The sequence below is a fragment of the Chelonoidis abingdonii genome, chromosome 8, assembly GCF_003597395.2.
Source record: "Chelonoidis abingdonii isolate Lonesome George chromosome 8, CheloAbing_2.0, whole genome shotgun sequence".
NCBI classification, from domain to species: domain Eukaryota; kingdom Metazoa; phylum Chordata; order Testudines; family Testudinidae; genus Chelonoidis; species Chelonoidis abingdonii.
Window position 1 is genome coordinate 104,420,248 of NC_133776.1, and position 21,269 is coordinate 104,441,516.

At 45.1% G+C, this 21,269-nt stretch overlaps 1 protein-coding gene across 6 annotated transcripts in view; it reads right to left on the reverse strand.

The window, feature by feature from the left end:
* Window positions 1-21,269, reverse strand: part of HTR2C (5-hydroxytryptamine receptor 2C) — a 431,888-nt gene that overhangs the window by 15,772 nt on the left and 394,847 nt on the right. For 5 of the 6 annotated variants that reach the window (XM_075068915.1, XM_032776464.2, XM_032776465.2 and 2 more), the window contains one exon: window positions 2,145-2,345. The exons of the other annotated variant lie outside the window; for it this stretch is intronic. In XM_075068915.1, the coding sequence (XP_074925016.1) occupies window positions 2,145-2,345 (201 nt within the window). The remainder of the gene's footprint in view (window positions 1-2,144; window positions 2,346-21,269) is intronic. 6 annotated transcript variants of the gene reach the window in all.

Consider the following 21,269-nt stretch of genomic DNA (forward strand, 5'->3'; position numbering starts at 1 on the left):
CAAGTCACTGAATGATATTAATCAAAATCCATTTTACATCGGGTATCTAGATAGTTAGTGCCCGATGCCTACTGGAACTGAAAAGTTCTTTGTCCTTCAGTTGAACCTACTGAGTGTAAGAAAATTAAATTCAACAATAGAATGTGTAAACTTTTCCCTGCCTTTCCCCCGACCTTATTAATATAGTCCAGGCATTCAGGGAAGGGACCTCTCAAAGCTAATGAAGAGACTGCAAAAGTATGTTATAATAAATAAGACATGGTAACTGATAAGGGCCATCTTATAATCCAATTCTGTTCAATAACTGAAAAAGAATATAGGTTGTTGACAAGGTTTTCTGTGATTTATGAAATAACGACCCATTGAAAGATGTTTTTAACTCATTAGGAAGTGCTTATTAGAAGAGGTACTCTTAATAATAATGATTGATTTAGAAATTCTTTTAGCTTATCAGTCATGCAAACTAAGACACCATAAAGAAATTCCATAAGTAATGAGGTAAAATACGATACTGAAAACAGTACACATCTCAGGAAATTAATTTTTCCCTCCAAAAAGAAACTGCTTTGTCTCACTCCCTATCAAAGGCGAGAGATTTGGGGGGTTAGACTTGGAATGAAAACTGTCAGCATCCCATCACTTACAGAGGAAGGAAACAGGGGCCAGCTGTTCACCCTACATACAGAGTGGTGACGTATATTTTCTTTCTGTATAATGCGGTAGTAATCTTTGACTGATAATCTTTGATTAAATAATTCCATTTGAGCCTGTTATTCGATGATCTTGAATCATTATTACAAATTATATATTCAAACATACAACATCATTATCTGACATTTTCTGTAGCTCCATGGCCAGCACTTACAAAGTGGCCTGTCCAGCACTGTGGATGTATGTCATCATCTTCATTCCAGTGAAGGATAGCTCACTGCATAGGGTACCTGATGAGGGAGGCCTTGCAGGAGTTCAAGAGCCAAGATACAGTATATGTAAAAGCAGCAGAGAATCCTGTGGCACCTTATAGACTAACAGACGTTTTGGAGCGTGAGCTTTCGTGGGTGAATACCCACTTCGTCAGACGCAGGTAGTGGAATTCCAGGGGCAGGTATATATATGCTAGCAAGTAAGCTAGAGATAACGAGGTTAGTTCAGTCAGGGAGGGTGAGGCCCTGTTCTAGCAGTAGAGTGTGAAAACACAAGGAGGGCTCCCTTGGTTTTCACACCTCTACTGCTAGAACAGGCCTCACCCTCCCTGACTGAACTAACCTCGTTATCTCTAGCTTACTTGCTAGCATATATATACCTGCCCTGGAAATTTCCAACTACCTGGTCTGACGAAGTGGGTATTCACCCACGAAAGCTCACGCTCCAAAACGTCTGTTAGTCTATAAGGTGCCACAGGATTCTCTGCTGCTTTTACAGATCCAGACTAACACGGCTACCCCTCTGATATAAGATACAGTATATGTTTTTCACACAGCACACAGCTTAAAGCCACAAGCACAGCAGGGTGTAACAGGGGGAAAGGAACTTCCAATCACATTTGGAATCTTGTCCCAACTGCTGTTTATACAAGCAAGACAATGTAGCAGAGCAGAGAAAACCATCCTACAATTCTTTTTGCCACAAATTCCTCTTTCCTACAAAACACTGAAACATTTTAATATTTCTTCCCAAAACTACACCCCCTCCACTTGGAATCTGAACTCCTGCCATTGGGGCACTCACTCTTGTTTCCTCCTCATTGTACCAGGGGGCTTCTTTTACTGAAGTGGCTCCTCTCTTTGCAGTGGGCTGTTTTAATTTCAGTCTTCTCTAATGTCCTTTTCCTTCCCCATCTGCTTTCTTCGCACAGCAGTTTTATTGCCCCTTTCAGTTGCGTTGTTTCTGTTTGTGGTGTTTACTAGCATACTGGTATGTATGATGCGGTGATGCTTGATCATCAGAAGCAGTGGTGTTCTCAGAGAGCATTGCTTCGCATGACCACTAGCCAATCAGAACAAAAGATTTCTACTTACCATTCATCATATTTACTCATGCAGCCCAGGTAAATGTGCAACCTTTTAAAAATCCCAAGGGAAAAGAGGTGTAACCAAGTTAGTTACTCGATAAGACACAGTTGGAATGTGAGCCGCATTGCTTACCGATCGATATGGTCCAAACTGCAGCAATTTTCATAATAGCCTTGGTGCGGGAATTGAAGCGGCTGTGCTCAATGGGATTGCGTATTGCTACATACCGATCAAGAGAGATGGCACAGAGATGCATGATAGATGCAGTTGAAAAGAGCACATCTAGGGAAATCCATACGGGACACAATTGTTTAGGCAAAGGCCAAGCAGAATCTGAAACACAGAGAAATGAAAGGAAAAGGAGAAGAAAATGATTCGGGAAGGTAGGTCATCATTTACAATCAAGGTGGTCTGGTATTTTAAGCCAATGACATACTTTTAAGGGGTGCGTGAATGTGGATGACAGGGAAACCACCTCCAACATCTTCATCTTCTCAGTCCCTAGCTCAAGATGTCCAGCAAATTCTCAGCATTTCCCAGGTATCTATTTTCTGTGACTTGCGTTATTGTTCACTAAAAACAAAAGAATCCTGACCATGCTGAACTGTAGAGTCAGGAATGCATTTGGGTCCCAGCTTAATTCCATATTGCTCTGGTTTTCATCTCACCTGTGCTTTTGTAAAACTAAGGGCTGCATATTGCAACATGCTATTCAATCCGCTTGAGACCAGAGCGTGCCACTCCCAACTGGGACTCGTACCAATACATATTTGCTTCAAGCTTTCTCTTCAAAGGGTGTAAGGTACTGTAGCGGGGTGCTCACCCCGCTCCTGCCCTGAAGGGCTTAAAGCAGCCCTGGAGAGGGCTGCAGCTCTAAAAGCTGGGCTGATTGGGGAAGTGGCCACAGCTGGGCCACACCTGGGAGCCAGGCACTCAGCAGACTCTCTCCCTGCGTTCAGCAGGAGAAGAACCTGGCTGCAGGGAGCTTAACTAGGTACCTGGAGGGGAGCAGGGCTGGGGACAGGCCAAGGGAGCCGGGGAGGCTCCAGCTTAGGAAAGCCCCAGACTGCAGGCCTGGTGAGGTGTATTAGATACCGGCATTGCAAAGGGGCAGCCCATGGGTAGGCAAAGGCAGCAGGTCCAACCCTCCTTGCCTATGATGAGTGGCTGACACTGCAGTCTGCCCCAGTGAACGGGGGCTAAAGTGGTAACTGGCAGTAGCCAAGACTGAGGCAAGGGGGGGATAGTGGGTGGGGGTTTCCCTGGGTGGGGAGACCCAGAGTGTGGAGGTACTGCCAGGGGCAGCACCCCAGAGAAAGGGGCACCAGGGTCCTGGGAAGGACACGGGGCCAGCGGTAAGGTGGATCACTGGCCTGCAGAGGGCGCTCTGACGGCTGGAGAGCTAATTTCCAACAGAGACCAGCAGGAGGCGCCGCAGGGGTGAGTCCGCACGCTTACAGGTACCTTTTCCATAAGGTGACTGGTACCGCTAGCTCTGAATTCAACTTTAAACATGCTTCCAGCTTGGGCTGTTGCAGTATCTGAATAATACTTACCTGTCTCCCAGCGGAGCATTGGCTAAGGGGTTTGAAGCTGTAAAGTGCTAAGTATTATAATTTACAAATGTGAATATACTAGCAACCTGAACTGAGCAGATAGGTTCATCTGACTGCTGTTGGCACACAGCTAATAGGGGTGTCTACAATTATTAATCAGTTCACTAAGTAGCGAAGTACAGCCTGAGAATAAAACTGCCCCAGAAGGATCCTCAGGGGGCATTGCTATTTAAATTAAGGCTGGGATAAAATTGATTTTTGTATGATACTCTGCATGTGTTAATGCTCAGAATGGATTGTAACAGATCAATGACTTGTCCTGCCAACCTCTGTGCTTCCATCTCACCTATCAAATAATTTAATCAATAGCGTCGACAGCAGCTGCAACCATGAGAGGTGCCCTAAGATTTGAATAATAAGGAATCCGCCATCAACAGCAAGTTGTTCATTATTCAGAACACTGATATTTCAGGCAATTTGCACATGGGCCCATTCTAGATCTCAGCCAGGGAGGATTAAATAAATCAGCTGTAGAATCAACTCTTCAGTAGAAGCAATGCTACATCCTACCTACCCCCTGGCCTCCCATTAATGGAAAACCAGGAAGGTTGCTCAGAACTCACTGAAACCTTTTTTAAATGGGTAACCAAGCAGAACAGAGCCTGGACTTTCCTTACACTTAATGGAATCTGAAATGAGTTGAACCAAATTAAATGATTTAAAATTGGCAAAGTGAAGATCAGGAACAGGTAGCAAGAGAAGATGTCAGAGGGGAAAAATATACATTAGCCCCATCATACAAGTGGGAAAACTGAGGGAGGGACTAGCTGAGTAGCTGGCCAAAAGCCAAACAGTGAGGCTCCAATTCTGGGAGTTTCTTAAGCACAAGTCTAATTTTCAGCATGTGAGCATAGCCCCACTGTAGTAAATGAAATTTCTCATATGCTGAAGTGCAATTCTGAATTGGTGACTGAGCCTGGACAGAACTCAGGAGACCTGACTTCAGGCCTGCCCTCTTCCTTACTGGATACCAGCCCCATTAACATAACATTCCATGAACTTGTGGCATCGTTCACTGGGAACTAACCTAGGCCAAAGGCCCTGATTGATATAACCACCTGTCATTCTGGAGACCACCACTGTCCTTGCTCAGCTCACTATATGCCTGTTTCACATCCCCAGGGAGATACACAGCGCTTCTGGTTCAGACACCACTCCATGAAACAAGCAGTAGTGGGTGCTCCGACAGCAGAAAGCGCACACATCTCTAGTGTTTGTCATTTGTTGTGTGTCCGTGTTTCCCTGGGGATCAGAGGCCTATGTTCATTCTCAACCCTGGGAAGATTTGGCCGCACATCAACATGTTGCCCTGCTGAGTTGGCCACCCTGAGTCTTGCTCGGTGGCATCCAGTCATCTGGCTTCTTTTGGAACAAGCAAGAAGTGGTGGATAATTAGTTTAGAGGAGCAAGCACTCAGGCTATGGCTACTCAGTGATTAAACACCCATGGCTGGCCTGGGTCAGCTGACTTGGGCTTGCAAAGCAGTAAAATTGCTGTGTAGATGTTTAGGCTCAGGCTGGGACCCCGCCAGAGGGGAGGGTCCCAGAACCTGGGGTCCAGCCAAATGTCTACACAGCAATGTCCCCGCAGCCTGAGCCCCAAGAGCCCAAGCCATGCTGTGGATCTTTTATTCCTGTGTAGAGGTGGTGAGGTAAAAGCCCTTGCTGCTGGAACAGCTGTGGTTGAAGATGTCTGTGTGATATAAAATCCAATGAAATGGAACACGATTAACTTATGACTAACCCAGTTTATAAGAGGCTTAAGCACCTTTACCATAGATCAAATGGTAAGTCTCCTGCACTAGCTCACGCCTGGGACTTCCCTGCGACGAACCTGAATTGAGGTCAAAGCTTTAGCAGAGTGCAGTTCTGATTTGCTGGCTCTTTAATGATCATTTTCTGAATACCAATTAATGCCGGGAGGTGGCTTACACAATGCTGGAAAGAGAGACTCTGATCCCCTTCATGTGGTACAGTAGCTCAATATAAGCCCCAAGCCTTGCCAGCAGCTGCCAGCCCAGGCTAAAACATAGTCAGTCACAGTTAATGCCGTGCCAGTCTTTTTAGTAGGCGTTTCTAGGAGCTGCCTCTCTCACATGGACTTAAGTAAAAGACGAGTATAGGAAGTGCAGAATGATTATTATTGCACGTATTACATTGTGCCTAGGAGCCCCAGCCTTGGACCAGGCCTGCACTGTGCAAGGTGCTGCACACACAAAGACAGTGCCTGCGCCAAAGAGCTTTGATTGAAGGCAAGAGGCAATGGATTGATACAGACAGGCTGATGGTGAAGTGCCAGAAAATAATGAGACACTATTGATCAGCATGACAGGCAGTGGTGTCAGCACCCTAGCAGCCTAATGAATGAAATCAGGAACGATTTGATGACAGCATGCTGAGGAGGATGAAGTGGAACTGGTGAATGGGTATCAGATGAATGGATCTTTGCATGAGTCTCTGCTCAGAAAGTAAGGGAATAATATTTGCTTTCCAACTGGTTACCCACCTCGCCCCGCCAGGCACAGTGCTGCACTGATCATCAGGGAAACTGGGCACATCCCAGACTGGGAAGCAGGCCTTCCTAGCGCCCCCCAGTGCGCCTTAACAAAACACTCTCCTTCCCGCCCAATACATTTAATGGCACGGACGTCATGAGGGTGAACCCTGCCTGCTGAGGTTTATTAACTACAGTCAAGAGAGCTACAGCAGCTGATTTTGCAGCATCATTTCATGATAAAAAGCTTTTTGTTCCTCTTTTCTTTTTTCAACCCCTCAGCTCCCACAATTGGTGCCTGTTAGGGCCAGCTCTGCCTCTGAGGCAAAGCAGGCAATTGTACAGGGGCAGCAAAAGGTACAGCAGTTGTTTGCAGGCCTGGCTAGCAGTCCTGGGGCAGCAGAAATCCAGCCCTGGGGCAGACACCACAGCACTTTGTTGTGGGAAGCTGAGAAGAGGTTTTGCACAGAGCTGCTCTCTGGATAAATCTGCTGGCCTCAAGGCAAGGCGATCACCCTAATCTTCCCAAAGACTAATACTTTCCATCTTTAGGAGTCCAGGGCCCCAGGATGTGCTTACGCTGCAGTGGCAATTATATGTCAGCAGAGACACTTCACTTTCTCAGGATGTTCCTTAAGTTATTGTGTGATATTAAAAATGTCACTCTTATGACGTCTGGAGCTCAGTGGCTGCTTCTAACATTTGACTAGGCCTTCAGACAACGGGTCACAAGGTATGCCCAAGCCACACAGCAATTAGTTTTCAGTAAGAACAGTCTGTGCATATGAATAACACCCACCCAGAGTACGAAGCCAGTCATCTTGGTAAGAAAGAGAAATCGACTCCAGCGGTAATTTCATATGAAATGTAACCAGAGGTACAAGATAGCTGTGCCATGTGACTGGACAAGGATATAGACTAAGGAGAATAGCAACTTGTTTATTTTAAATGTATAATCTTATATTGCCTTTTCCCCAGAAATAATGTACTCACCAAAGTTAACAACTCACTTTTTCTTTTTTCATTTCCATTTGACTGACAAGTCTCAAGAAATGGCCACAACACCGTTATTAGATGCGCAAATGGGTGGGTCAGTAATAACTGGATCCCTTGCTCCAAACACCTCTACACTTCAGTGCATGGACAAATGTGTTTCCAAAGCCAAACTCACACCTTAATCTGAATTTTGCTCCTGAAGAATGGGCAGAACCAACTCCCTGGATTCCGAACAGCCTGCACGTTGGCAGCACTGAACATTCAGAAGTGGCTCAAAGTTCTATGGCTTGGGTTAATCGGTATCCTTCGGCTCACTGCAGCATCTCAGTCTCAGTTGCGGCGTATTGACAGCTCAACCTCCCAGAGCCATGTCTTCAGCATGAGTTCAACAGTCAGAATGGAGAAAATCCAACTCCATTTACAGTCCTCCTTCTGACGACAACTAATAAAGCAAAACTGGGCAGTGAAATTGGCAGAAGGCCTGTGTGTTAGAGACAACACTTGTGCCAGAAAAAGTCGTCAATCTGGCGTCTGGCACTCGAATTCTACAGCTGCCTCATTGGTGTGAGAGCGGGCACAGTGTGTGGGCCTGAATCATGAACAGCAGCACCAGAGGAGGTTTCTCCCTCCAGGTTCCCAGATCACTTTAATGAAAGCTAAACCAGCCTGACCTGCTGCACAAAGGGACTGATTCAAAGCCGAGTGATGGCAGAAGGAGTCTGCCTGTTGACTTCAGTGGACTGTGGGTCAGGCCCAACAGGACAGAACTTAAAAACAAGATTACACTGGGCTCTGTGCAAATCATGTGTGTGCCAGTGAAGTCCACCTTCCCCTTGCAGGAGGCTGTCACGTATCTAGCATGGGCGAGCAGAAAGGATGCCAGACTTGTCGTCTAGAGACCTGGCTTTCATTCCCAGCTCCATCTCTAGAGCTATGTGAAAACTGGAATTTCTGGCACCTGGGCAATTCTGACATTTCATCATTTGTTTCTGTCCCGAACTGGAATACAAAGTCAAAATATTGAAATTTTGTACAGAATAAAAATTCCAAAAAATGCAGAATTTGGAAATGTCTAAACATTTTGTTCAGGCTTGTTTTGACATTGGATTGCACCTGCGTGAGGTGACACAGTGTCTCGAGCCCCCATCCTTCCCTGTTGGGTGGGTTCTTTGGCCAGACTACATCTCCCATGATGCACCATGTTCATGATAATTCCACAATGCACCAGTGTCGCTCAGCCAGAGTGAAGCCTGCTGTGCATCATAGGAGAGACAGTCCAGCCAGGGAATTTAGCCCCTAGGGGAGAATGGAGCCTTGGAGCACCTGAGCTACAACTCCCAGGGGGCACCACAGCTGTTCAGGTAGACACATATTAATATTGAGATCACCTTAAATGAAATATTTCATTTCAATTTGTCTTACAGAGTATATGGACCAGAAACTACATTTTCCATCAAAATAACATTTTGAAGGATAATTCCAGACCAGTTCTATCTCCCAGTGGTCTATCTAACTCACTGTCTCGTCTTCCAACAGTGGCCGGTGCCAGATGCTTTAGAAGGAGTGAACAGAACAGAGCAATTTATGAGTGATCCATTCCCTGTCATCCAAGCCCAGCTTTTAGCAGTCAGAGGTTTATGGACACCCAGCACATAGGGCTGCATGCCTGACCATCTTGGCTAATAGCCATTGATGGATCTATCCTCCATGAATTTATCTAATTCTTTTTTGAACCCACTTATACTTTTAACCTTCACAACATCCCCTGGCAATGAGTCCCACAGGTTGACTATGCGTTTTGTAAAGAAGAATTTCCTTATGTTAGTTTTAAACCTGCAGTGTGTTAATTTCATTGGGTGACCCCTAGTTCTTGTGTTATGAGAAGGAGTAAATAACACTTCCTTATTCATTTTTTCCACACCAATCATGATTTTATAGACCTCTATCATACCCTTTCCCACTTGGTCATCTATTTTGCAAACTGAAGACTCCCAGTCTTTCTAATCTCTCCTCATATGGAAGCTGTTCCATACCCCTCATCATTTTTGTTGCCCTTCTCGGTACTTTTTCCGATTCCAATAGATCTTTTTTGAGATGGGGTCACCAGATCTGCCTGCAGTTTTCAAGGTGTGGTCATATCATGGATTTATAGAGGCAATATGATATTTTATCTCCTATTATCTATCCATTTCCTAATGGTTCTTAACATTCTGTTGGCTTTTTTGACTGCCACTGCGTATTGAGTGAATGTTTTCAGAGAACTATCCACGATGGCTCCAGGATCTCGTTCTTGATGAGTAAGAGCTAATTCAGACATTCACTTTGTATGTATAGTTGGGATTATGTTTTCCAAGGTGCATTACTCTGCATTTATCAACACTTGGTGACTGGGCAACAAAATGGCAACAAAGTTTTGTGAGATCTTTTGTAACTCTTTGCAGTCTGCTTCAGACTTACCTATCTTGAATAGTCTTGTATCATCTGTAAACTTTGCAACCTCACTTTTGCCCCCTTTTCCAGACAATTTATGAATATGTTGAACAGCACTGGTCCCAGTGCAGATCATTGGGGGACCCACTGTTTTCTGCTCTCCACTGTGTAAACTCACCATTTATTCCTACCCTTTGTTTCCTATCTTTTAACCAGTTACTTACCCAGGAAAGGATATTCTCTCTTATCCCAAGATAGCTTACTTTCCTTAAGAGCCTTTGGTGAGGGACCTTGTCAAAAGCTTTCTGAAAGTCCTTCACCCTTGTCCACATGTTTGTTGACCCACTCAGAGAATTCTAATAGATTGGTGAAGCATGATTTCCCTTTACAAATGTCATGTTGACTCTTCCCCAACAAATCATGTTCATCTGTGTGTCTCATAATTCTGTTCTTTACTATAGTTGTTACTAATTTGCCTGGTACTGAAGTCAGGTTTACCAGCCTGGAGTTGCCAGGATTGCCTCAGGAGCCTTTAAAAAAAATTGGTGCCACATTACCTATCAGCCAGTCATTTGGTATAGAGGCTGATTTAAGTGATAGGTTACAAAACCACAGTTAATAGTTCTGCAATTTCATAGTTGAGTTCCTTCAGAACTCTTGGGAGAATACCATCTGGTATTCATTCACAATGAAATACAGAATGTCTCTGATTTGTATGAGTTGCTGTTTCGAAAAAACATATTACACCAGAGTCTTCAAATGGAAACAAGTATCAGAGGGGCAGCCGTGTTAGTCTGGATCTGTAAAAGCAGCAGAGAATCCTGTGGCACCTTATAGACTAACGGACATTTTGGAGCATGAGTTTTCGTGCGTGCATGCATCTGATGAAGTGGGTATTCACCCACGAAAGCTCATGCTCCAAAACGTCCATTAGTCTATAAGGTGCCACAGGATTCTCTGCTGCTTTTTCAAATGGAAAGAAACACGGAGGATGCAAAATTGAGGGAAATGACCCAAACTCTAAATCAAAAACCTGTGAGTTTTCCACCATTTCTCTCTAGACAAGGAAGAGAAGGCCTAGCGTACAGAAGGGTAAACTGGATACCTAGCTCTACAAAACGAAGTGTTCCCAAGGCAATGGAGCATGAGCAAAACACACTCTTTCAGCATGGGCACCTGAGAGGATTACTTGATCCAAACTTCCTCCATGCGTACTTGCTAACGTTCTCTCTGGTGAGGACTGGAGAAAAAGCTGTCTATTGCAAGACTGTTGTTAATCCTACTTCTTAGATCCACCAGCAAAGGGGACAGGTGGGCAGGGGCCGTGTGTAAAGTGACTTCTTCTCCTATCTGGCATATCACTTCGTCTATAATATCATCCAATAGCTTGGGCAATTTGAATAGAAATGAAAATAGAGATCACAGACCAAATTCATCCCTTGTATGAGCAGGGTCTGGCTTCCGTTGAGGTCTTACCATCATCTGAGTGCTACTTGCTTGTGCCAGGGCTCAGTTTGGCTCACTGTGTTTCATTCAGAGGCATGGCTACTGCACACGCACAGTTACTGCGGTTATTAGAGCAATCTGCCAAGTACTGTATTTTTCTGCAAGCTTGCTCACTGTGACTATGTAGTGGGACACTCGAGCCAAATGCTGTATTAGACCCAGTGACAACATACGTGTTCACAAGACGGTAAAACAAAGAGTTTTGTAACATTAATCAATTTAGCTTCAGAAATTTTCTGTGGGAAACACATCTTAAGGTCCAGTGGCCACTTCGCTCCCAGCAGTAAAGAGGGATTTGGAAAGGCTCAGGTGTAACAAACACTGTGCTTAGATCAGAGCCAGGGAGGATAAAAAGCAGCTTTCAAAGCCCCACATGAAATGAGTTTATTTTTTCCCTTTTGGGCTCAGCTCCCCAAGTAACCCAGGCCAGGAGTGAGGTGCTGCAGAATACACAGATAGGTGCAACCCCATTTACTGTTCATTGTCTTGGAAAGAAGTGCACATTTTCCACATTTCTCTGTTTAAATTACTTCCTGCTTTATATTCTTATTTATTCATGTTCTGCTCCAACTACAAACAGGGCCTGAAGTTCCTTCCCAAAAAACGGGGGGAAATGAGCATGAATTCCAGCATGGTTTACTGTATGCCATACATACATGGCGGTCCCAGGGGATGCTAATGATGGAGTGTGGCGTGTTTTAAGCACTTCTTGATCATTCTCTGGAGTCTCGTTATCCAAATCAAACCAGAATATACACTACTCAAATAAAACCCACATATCCTGCCACTTATCCTAAGAGTTGGCTGGAAGAATACAGAAGAGGTTTTTCCTGGTTCCATGGGACATGAGGCTATATATCCTTTTCAGTTTGTGATTACCAGCCTCTCGGATTCATTTACTTAATGAGAGGGCAATGCTACAATACTCAATTACAGCTTTCACTTGGCTTGCACACGTTACTGGGGCAGCTTTTAGTCCAGTATGTCTTCATCCATGTGCAATTCCCAGGGGACACAAGCCTATTAAATTATTTCCTAAACTCTCACTTTCAGACAGATTTTGCCATTTCTCAGATTCTTTAAAACATTCCAGGCTGAGAAGTCATGTAGTGTGGGGAGAAAACCTGTGCTATCTCCCTTGTTAAAAGCACAGAAGATGTTTTATGCAGCAGTAATATATTGCAATTGAGGCATTTTCTATTAACTTTACTTTCTGATATTCACTTTAAAGTTTCATAGCTGCCACAGACTATACAAAAATAGAAAGCAATTACGTACACTTTTAACATTACTGCTCTGCATTATTCGCTAGGGAACTTAAGGCTTTAATGACTCTCATTCCTCTATCTTATCTGAAGAGCAAAGTATTTGTAAGCCTGAAACACCACATCACTAGATGTAAAACTATATATTTCTCTTTCGCTAATTTACTTCCTTCTAACTTACGTCCACAGACAACCAATTCAGAAATGTCCCTGTCATCTTGTGAGTCATATAAATGAGCATATGTAAAAGTCTTCATCATAGTTGAGAGGTGCCAAATATCTTGTTTAATCATTGCAATTTTCCATGATTACCCTCTTCTTTTACAGAACAGAGTGCACTTGGGATCTTTTTACAGGGTGGACATGTGTTCTGACTACAGGAGCAGCAGCATTCAAGGGCAGTGCTGCAAACTTGCATGACTTGATCATGACTCTCATGGTTCTTTTCTTAAATACCAAGCTCCTGGAGTCATGTTATTAAACCAGACTCTCAGCTTTCATTAAAAAAACCCCACAAGCTTCTAGCGCTCATGTTTTTGGAGAAAAACTTTAAAATGTGATGCCCTAAGGAGCAAAAAAACAAGATGATGAATAAAAATTACCCAAAATTGATTATTTTTTAAAATCTCATGATGTTTTAAGGTCTGTTTTAGGATTTTTGAAAGCCTGGGGTTGGCAGCATGGCAACAGCAATTCCACAAGTAAACAATGCTCCCCACATCCCTAAAGATGATAAAATTGACAATCCTGATGTAGAATATATTCTGTTCTGTACTTGGAAAGAAGCTGGATGATGTTTTCATGTATTACAGCGATAACAAAATATGTTCTACTTCATCAATAACTCGAGAGGATGCTAAATGGTTCTAAATTATTCCTAGGGTAGCAATAAATGTCAGTTTTCAGAATGGAGAGAGGTAAATAGTGATGTCCCCCAGAGGGCTGTACTAAGCCCAGTCCTATTCAAATATTCATACATGATCTGGGAAAAGGGGTAAACAGAGAGGTGGCAAAATTTGCAGATGATACAAAACTACTCAAGACAGTTAAGTCCGAGGCAGACTGCAAAGAGCTACAAAAGGATCTCTCAAAACTGGGTGACTGGGCACCAAAATGGCAGATGAAATTCAATGTGGATAAATGCAAAGTAATGACATTGGAAAACATAATCCCAACTATAAATATAAAATGATGGGTCTAAATTAGCTGTTACCATTCATGAAAGAGATCTTGGAGTCATTGTGGATAGTTCTCTGAAAACATGCAGATGTGGTCGCCGCATCTCAAAAAAGATATATTGGAATTGGAAAAGGTTCAGAAAACGGCAATGAAAATTATTAGGGGTATGGAACAATTTCCACATAAGGAGCGATTAATAACACTCGGACATTTCAGCTTTGAAAAGGGATGACTAAGGGGGGATATGATAGAGGTCTAAAAATCATAACTAGTGTGGAGAAAGTAGATAAGGAAATATTATTTACTCCTCATAACACAAGAACTAGGGGTCACCAAATGAAATTAACAGGTAACAGGTTTAAAACAAACAAACAAAAGGAAGTATTTCTTCACACAGTGCAGTCAACCTGTGGAACTCCTTGCCAGAGGATGTTGTGAAGGCCAAGACTATAACAGGGTTCAAAAAAGAACTAAATAAGTTCATGCAGGACAGGTCCATCAATGGCTATTAGCCAGGATGGGCAGGGATGGCGTCCCTGGCCTCTGTTTCCCAGAAGCTGGGAATGAGCGACAGGGGATGGATCACTTGATGATTCCCTGTTCTGTTGACTCCCTCTGGGGCACCTGGCATTGACCACTGTCAGTAGACAGGATACTGGGCTAGAGGGACCTTTGGTCTGACCCAGCATGTCCGTTTTTATGTTCTTAAACAGCAACTACTTACATTAATAAAAAATGTTTTTAAACCCTCACAATTGGATAACTTGTGCCTAGGAATATTAAAAGAATTGGCTAAGGAAATCTTGGAACCATTCATCTTAATTTTTAAATGAAGCTTGAAGCAGTGAACAAGTTCCAGGGGACTGGAGAAAGGCTCCCTTCATGGCAATATTTAAAAAGCGTAAATGGAACGGCTGTCAGCTGGTTAGACTGGTATTTTATCCATCTGGGAAAAATCCTGGAAAGGTTGATCTGGGACTGTACAGGCGCAGAACTCACCCCTGTGGCGCCTCCTGCTGGCTGTCCAGGGAATTAGCTCTTTTCCAGCTGTCGGAGCGCCCTCTGCAGGCTGGTGTCCCCCTGCCACTTGGCCCCCGTGTCCCTCCTGGACCCAGTGCCCCGTTATCTGTGGTGCTGCCCTCTGGCAGTAACCCCTCAGTCTTAGGGTCTTCCCTCGCCAGGGACCCTCGCCCTCTATTCCCACCTCACCTCAGTATGCGGCTACTGCCAGTCATAGTCTGGCCCCACGCCCTGGGGCAGGCTGCAGTATCAGCCACTCATCATTGGCAAGGAGGGTTTGGACCTGCTGCCTCAGCCTACCCTGAGCTGCCCTCTGCAACCCCCAGTACCTGTTAGCCCAATGCTAGGCCACAGCCTGGGGCTTTCAGGCTGGAGCTCCCCAGCTCCTCAGCTTTTCCCCAGCCCTGCTTCACTCTAGGTACCTTGTCTCCAGCTCCCTGCAGCCAGGTCCGTCTCCCTCTACTGCGAGAGAGAAACTCCCCCTGCTTCTGGCCCACTGCCCTCTTATAAGGACCAGCTGGGCCCTGATTGCACTGGCTACAGCTGTGGCTGCTTTCCCCACCAGCCCAGCTTTTCTCTGCCCCAGCCCTCTCCTGGGCTGCTTTAACCCCTTCAGGGTAGGAGCAGGGTGACCACTCCGCTACAGGGACACAATCAGTAAAGAATTAAAGGATGGTATCACAATTAATACCAATCAATATGGTTTTATGGAAAAGAGGTATTGGCAGACAAACTGATACTGTTTTTGATGAGATCACAAGTTTGGTTAATAAAGATAATGGTGTTGACATAATATACTTAGACTTCTGTAAGGTATTTAGTCCCGGATGAGCACTGTACAAATCAATGTATCCCGTATTAAATGGATTAAAAACTGGTTAGCTAACCACAAAAAGTAACCACAGTTACACAATAGCAATAGAGACCAATCTGGATCCCTTGATGGGCTCCTTTGATCAATACACGTTTTAACCCAGCCAAATGCAAGATCTGACATCTAGGAATATCGAATGTAGGTCACACTCCTAGCATTGAGGACTGTATGCTAGAAAAGCGGTGATCTGAAAAGGACTTGGAGATCACACTAGCTAACCAACGGAGCAAGAGCTCCCAAGGCGATGCGGTAGCTAGGAGGGAAAATGATCACTGGATGCCAGAGCAGGGTAATATTGAGTAAGAGTAAAGAGGTGGTATTAAGTGAGACCATGACTGGATACTGCAACAACTCTGACCCTATGGTCCACATTTCAACAGAGTTGTGGAGAGATCTGGCATGCCAGGGGGCCAGGGCAGAGGATGGAGCTAATGGGGTCCCCTGGGTATAAATTCAGAGGTTGAGGCCTGTAACAAGGTTGTGTGTTTAAGCAGTTGTAGTGAGTAAGTAGGAGCACTTGTGTGTGACCCTGGCCAGGAAGCAGAGGAATGTTCATTTCCTGGGCCCAGGACGGAGTGGATTTCTGCAGAAGCCTGTTTGTTGTGTGTTCTTAATGCTGTTCAGAGAAACAAGACTTTGTGTATATTTCTGTAAATAAACAGAGTGCATCAAAGATTACACCATGTCCATGTCACCGATTTCTCATCCAAAGGGAACCATCCCACAAGGCCTTGAACTTCAGCTTTCTGCTTAATGCCACACTCCAGGCACCATGATAAATACTGAGTACAGAGACTAACAGAGTGCTGAGTAGTCTGACAGTTTACTGTCCCCTGGAAATTCACTGACCGGGACTTTCTGACTCAGACTGACAAACTGCAGCAGAGTTGGCTGTTACAGTATAAGCCTCTCATCTCACGAGCTTCATCCACTAACTGATAAATGACTGGATTTTATACCAGATCCAGCAGTTATGGCCATTACAATATTATCTATAACAGAATTTTAAATTCCTGTGTTAGATTCTGCTTTCTAATCACCAGGGCAATGACCTGTGGCCTTGAAAGGATTTCTGAGAGGAGTGAAAATTTGAACCCAAACTTGAATTAATAATTTGATTTAGAGGACGGATGGCTGGATATCATTTTTAGAATTTTTAAAGGATAAGGCATTCCCATTGAGGGACTTTGTCAGATACAATATTTCATAACTTTCTCTCCAATAATGTAGGTTATTTGCTTAAAAGAAATCGGAAGAAACACATTTACATTTCCAGAGGTAATGTCTATTCACTTAGAGAAGTCATCAGTATACTAGAGCTTGATCTGCCTTCATTGGGTCTATATGCAAAAGTAATGTTTCTCTTCATTGTTAGAAGCAAGTGTTACGTTGGAAATCTCAGTATTGTTCTCAGCTTGCAGCATAAGTGTTTTTAGCCATGTTCTGGAATTCCAACCCAGAATGCTCAGCACATTAGTAAAGCAGTGATGTAATTGATTGAACTGCATTATTAACTATGTATGAAGAAATCCCTTAATACATTTTAACACAAACTGAGAATTGGTCTCCATAAACAGTACTCAGAAAGCAGATGTTCATAACACATTGTCAAAACAAAAGGACCCCAAGTCTAACAAAATGTACATTTTTATACTCCTCCCTAGTCATCTATCCAAGTTTCCACTTCTTGTAAGCTTCCTTTTCGTGTTTAAGCTTACTGAAGGTTTCTCGTTTAAGCCAAGCTGGTCACCTGCCATATTTGCTATTCTTTCTGAGCATCGGGATGGTTTATTCCTGCGTCCTCAATAAGGCTTCTTTAAAATACAGGCAGCTCTCCTGGACTCCTTTCCCCCTCATGTTATTCTCCCAGGGGATCCTGCTCATCAGTTCCCTGAGGGAATCAAAGTCTGCTTTTCTGAAGTCTGGGGTCCGTATTCTGCTGCTCTCCTTTCTTCATTTTGTCAGGATCCTGAACTCGACCATCTCATGGTCACTGCTGCCCACGTTGCAACCTACTTCTACTTCCCCTACCAATTCTTCCCTGTTTGTGAACAGCAGGTCAAGAGGAGCCTGGCCTCTAGTTGATTCCTCCAGTACTTGCACCAGGAAGTTGTCCCCAACACTCTCCAAAAACTTCCTGGATTGTCTGTGCACTGCTGTATTGCTCTCCCAGCCGATGTCAGGGTAACAGACGTCCACCGTAAGAACCAGGGCTTGTGATCTGGAAACTTCAATTAGTTGTCCGAAGAAAGCCTCATCTATCTCCTCCTCCTGGTCTGGTGGTCTATAGCAACGCCTACCACAACATCACCCTTGTTGCTCTTGCCTCTAAATTTAACTCAGAGACTCTCCTCCAGTTTCATACCGGAGCTCTGAGCAATCATACTGCTCTCTTACACACAGTGCAACTCCTCCACCTTTTCTCCCCCACCTGTCCTTCCTGAACAGTTTATATCCATCCATGACAGTGCTCCAGTCATGTGAGTTACCCCACCAAGTCTCTCTTATTCCAATCACATCATAGTTCCTTGACTGTGCCAGGACTTCCAATTCTTCTTACTTGTTTCCCAGGCTTCTTGCATTCATGTACAGGCACCTAAGATAACTAGTCGATTGCCCTGCTTGCTCAGTATGGATCAGGAGGTCTCCCCTTTTGCACTCTCCTCTTTGTGTGTCATCCTGGTATCCCACTTCCTCACTTACCTCAGGGTTTAGGTCTCCATCCCCCAGCTAACCTCATTTAAAGTCCTCCTCACTAGGTTAGCCAGCCTGCCTGTGAAGATGATCTTCATTAGGTGGACCCCATCTCTTCCTAGCAATCCTTCTTCCTGGAACAACACCCCACAGTCGAAGAATCCAAAGCCCTCTCTCTGACACCGCCTGTGCAACCATCATTTACCTCCACAATTCGATGGTCCCTACCTGGGCCTTTTCCTTCAACAGGGAGGATGAATGAGAACACAACTTGTGCCTCAAACTCCTTTATCCTTCTTCCCAGAGCCACATAGCCTGCAGTGACCTGCTCACGGTCATTCTTGGCAGTATCATTGGTGCCCACATGGAAAAGTAGGAAGGGGTAGTGGTCCGAGGGCTTGATCATTCTCAGCAGACAGTCCATTGTGATGAGTTTGGTCACAGAGCTCACCTTGGGACTGCCAACTGATGTTCTGAAATTACCTTTGAGCCCAGGACTTCCAGATCCCTGTCTTGTGAGCCAGACACACTAGCTTGCTGCAACACGGACCCGGGGTCCGGTCCACACCCCCAAAGCTGCAGACTTTAACTAAAAACAGCTCAGCAAGGTACCTGTCTCCAGCACCCAGACACCCAGGTCCCAATAGGATCCAAACCCCAAATAAATCTGTTTTACTCTGTATAAAGCTTATACAGGGTAAATTCATAAATTGTCTGTCCTCTGTAACACTGATAGAGAGATATGCACGTCTGTTTGCTCCCCCAGGTATTAATCACTTACTCTGGGCTTATCAATAAACAAAAGTGATTTTATTAAGTATAAAAAGTAGGAATTAAGTGGTTTCGAGCAATAACAGACAGAACAAAGTAAGTCACAAAAGCAAAATAAAACAAACTCACAAGTCTAACCCTAATACATTAAGAAATTGATTACAGGTAAATCTCACCCTCAGAGATGTTCTAATCAGCTGCTTTCACAGACTAGACTCCTTCCTAGTCTGGGCCCAATTCTTTCCCCAGTACCGTCTTTCTTAGACATCTCAGGTGGTAAGCAGGGGTTTTCTCATGACTGGTAGCCTCCTTTCTCCTGCTCCACCCCCTTGTACAGCTTTGGCACAAGGCGGGAATCTTTTGTCTGTGTCTTTCATACTTTTTCTAGATCATGAGTTTGAATTCAGCACAGGACAGCGGTGATCAAAAGTCAGTGTCATCCTGACAGCTCTTTGATGGCCTACAGGAAATTAATTGGTAGTCTTACTTTAATTCTGAGCGGACAAGAGTCCACATCACAAGTGGCAGCCTCAGCAGCGAGGCTGAGAATGGAATGGTCATGGGAGGAGAATTACATTCACAGCCCTAGAAGTTATCTTTCCGGGGCAGAGTGATGCTTGTAAATCTTGCAGGAGTATATCTGTTCTGTTGGGGCTTGGCTACACTTGCAAGTTGCAGCGCTGGCAAGGGGGTTACAGCGCTGCAACTTAGCAGGTGTCTACACTTAAAAGCTCAGCCAGCACTGCAACTCCCTGTTTGCAGCGCTGGCTGTACACCTGGGTCTGCTTCCGGTGTAGCGAGACCAGCGCTGGTGATGCAGCGCTGGTCATCAGGTGTGGACACTCACCAGCGTTTTTATTGGCCTCCAGGGTATTAGGACTTATCCCAGCATTCCTCTTCAGCCTCTCTGGTCATCACTTCGCACCCACTGCCTGGGCTCAGAGCCTGGAGAGGAGGGGAGGTTGTAGAGAACTGAGAGGGAGGCTACTGAGGTGTTTGGAGACTCCCAGGAGTCATGCAGGCAGGAGCTATTTTCCAGCTAGGAAGAGCTAGCCAGTCGCAGCTGCTGGGACTTGGTAGTGAGGAACAGCAGAGGAGCCTGTTCCTGGTAAGAAGCTTTTATTATAAGGATGCAAATGTTTTGGGAGCAGGGGCTATGCTGCTGCAAGCATGCCTAGATGTGGAATAGCCCATTGATTCCCTATAGCTGCTCTTTGCTTCCACAAGCCACAGAAACCCATGGCTTCCAGAGTGAAGCACCCACCCCCACCCTTCCAGGTGAGCTGCGTGTGCAAGATGGCTCTGAGAGTAGCTGCTGTGGCAGAGGGTGGTAGGGTGTCAGCACCCTTCCACTGTGAGCCGCGTGTGGGGAAACTCGCCATCTCTATCTGCAGCTGTGGCCTCTCTGTGCTATGCTCAGAATGTGTAAATGATGCTACAAAAACTCTTAAAACAATGCAGGCTCTGTATTAACAGTTTATCTCTCTGTGTTTTTTAAGTGACCTTGAATACTGCTTCATCAGTGCAGACTTCTGAAAGACTGCAAAGCTTAAGAAAAAAACCAAGGAAGACTAAGAAGAGATGGTGAAAGCAGTTAGAATCTGTATTCCACAGAAAATAAAAAGTTGCAAGACTGGAGGATAGGAAACCATGAAAAAGGAACAGGCTGCCAATAAAGGAGAAGGCTGCCAAGAGAAAGGAATTGACTACCAAGAGAAGCACAGATCAGCAGGATGACTTAAAAAAAAAGTGGGAAAAAAAAAGCCTCTCATTCTTTCATGTTTATTTTACTTTCCATAACTATATGAATAAAAAATTATACATTGCATCATATATGCTGTGATTGGTTATTAATGACTGCCGTGTTCACATGTGTGGGTCCCCGCCACTCCCTGGGGTGTGCACATGTGTTGGTTCCAGCTGCTCCCTGCAGGGTTAATGCCCTGGAAACTGCAGGGCAGCAGTGGACATGGGGCTGGCTGAAGCAGGGCAGGGGCTGACTGGAGGTAGGTCTGGCTGCAGGCAGGGCAAGGATGTGGGGCTGGTTGGAGACAAGGGTGTGGGGCGGGCTGGCTTCAGGCAGTGGGGTGCAGCAGGGGTTGACTGGAAACAGGGCAGGGGGTGCGGGCTGGGCAGAGTGTGCAGAGCTGGTGTGGGCAGCAGTGTGGGGGGGGCTGGCTGGCTTTGGCAGGGCTGCAGGGGTGTGTGGCAGGGGTTGGCTGGAGACAGGACAGGGTGTTTGGCAGAGGTGGCTGTGGCACGGAGTGCGAGAGCTGGCTGCAGGCAGGGGGGGCTGGACTGGTATGGGCAAGTCACGGGGTGCAGCAGAGGCAGCTGGAACCCCAGCCCTTTAAGTAGCCCCCAACCCCTTCTACTCCGGGGACCTTTTAAATAGCCTCGGGAGCGCTGGGGA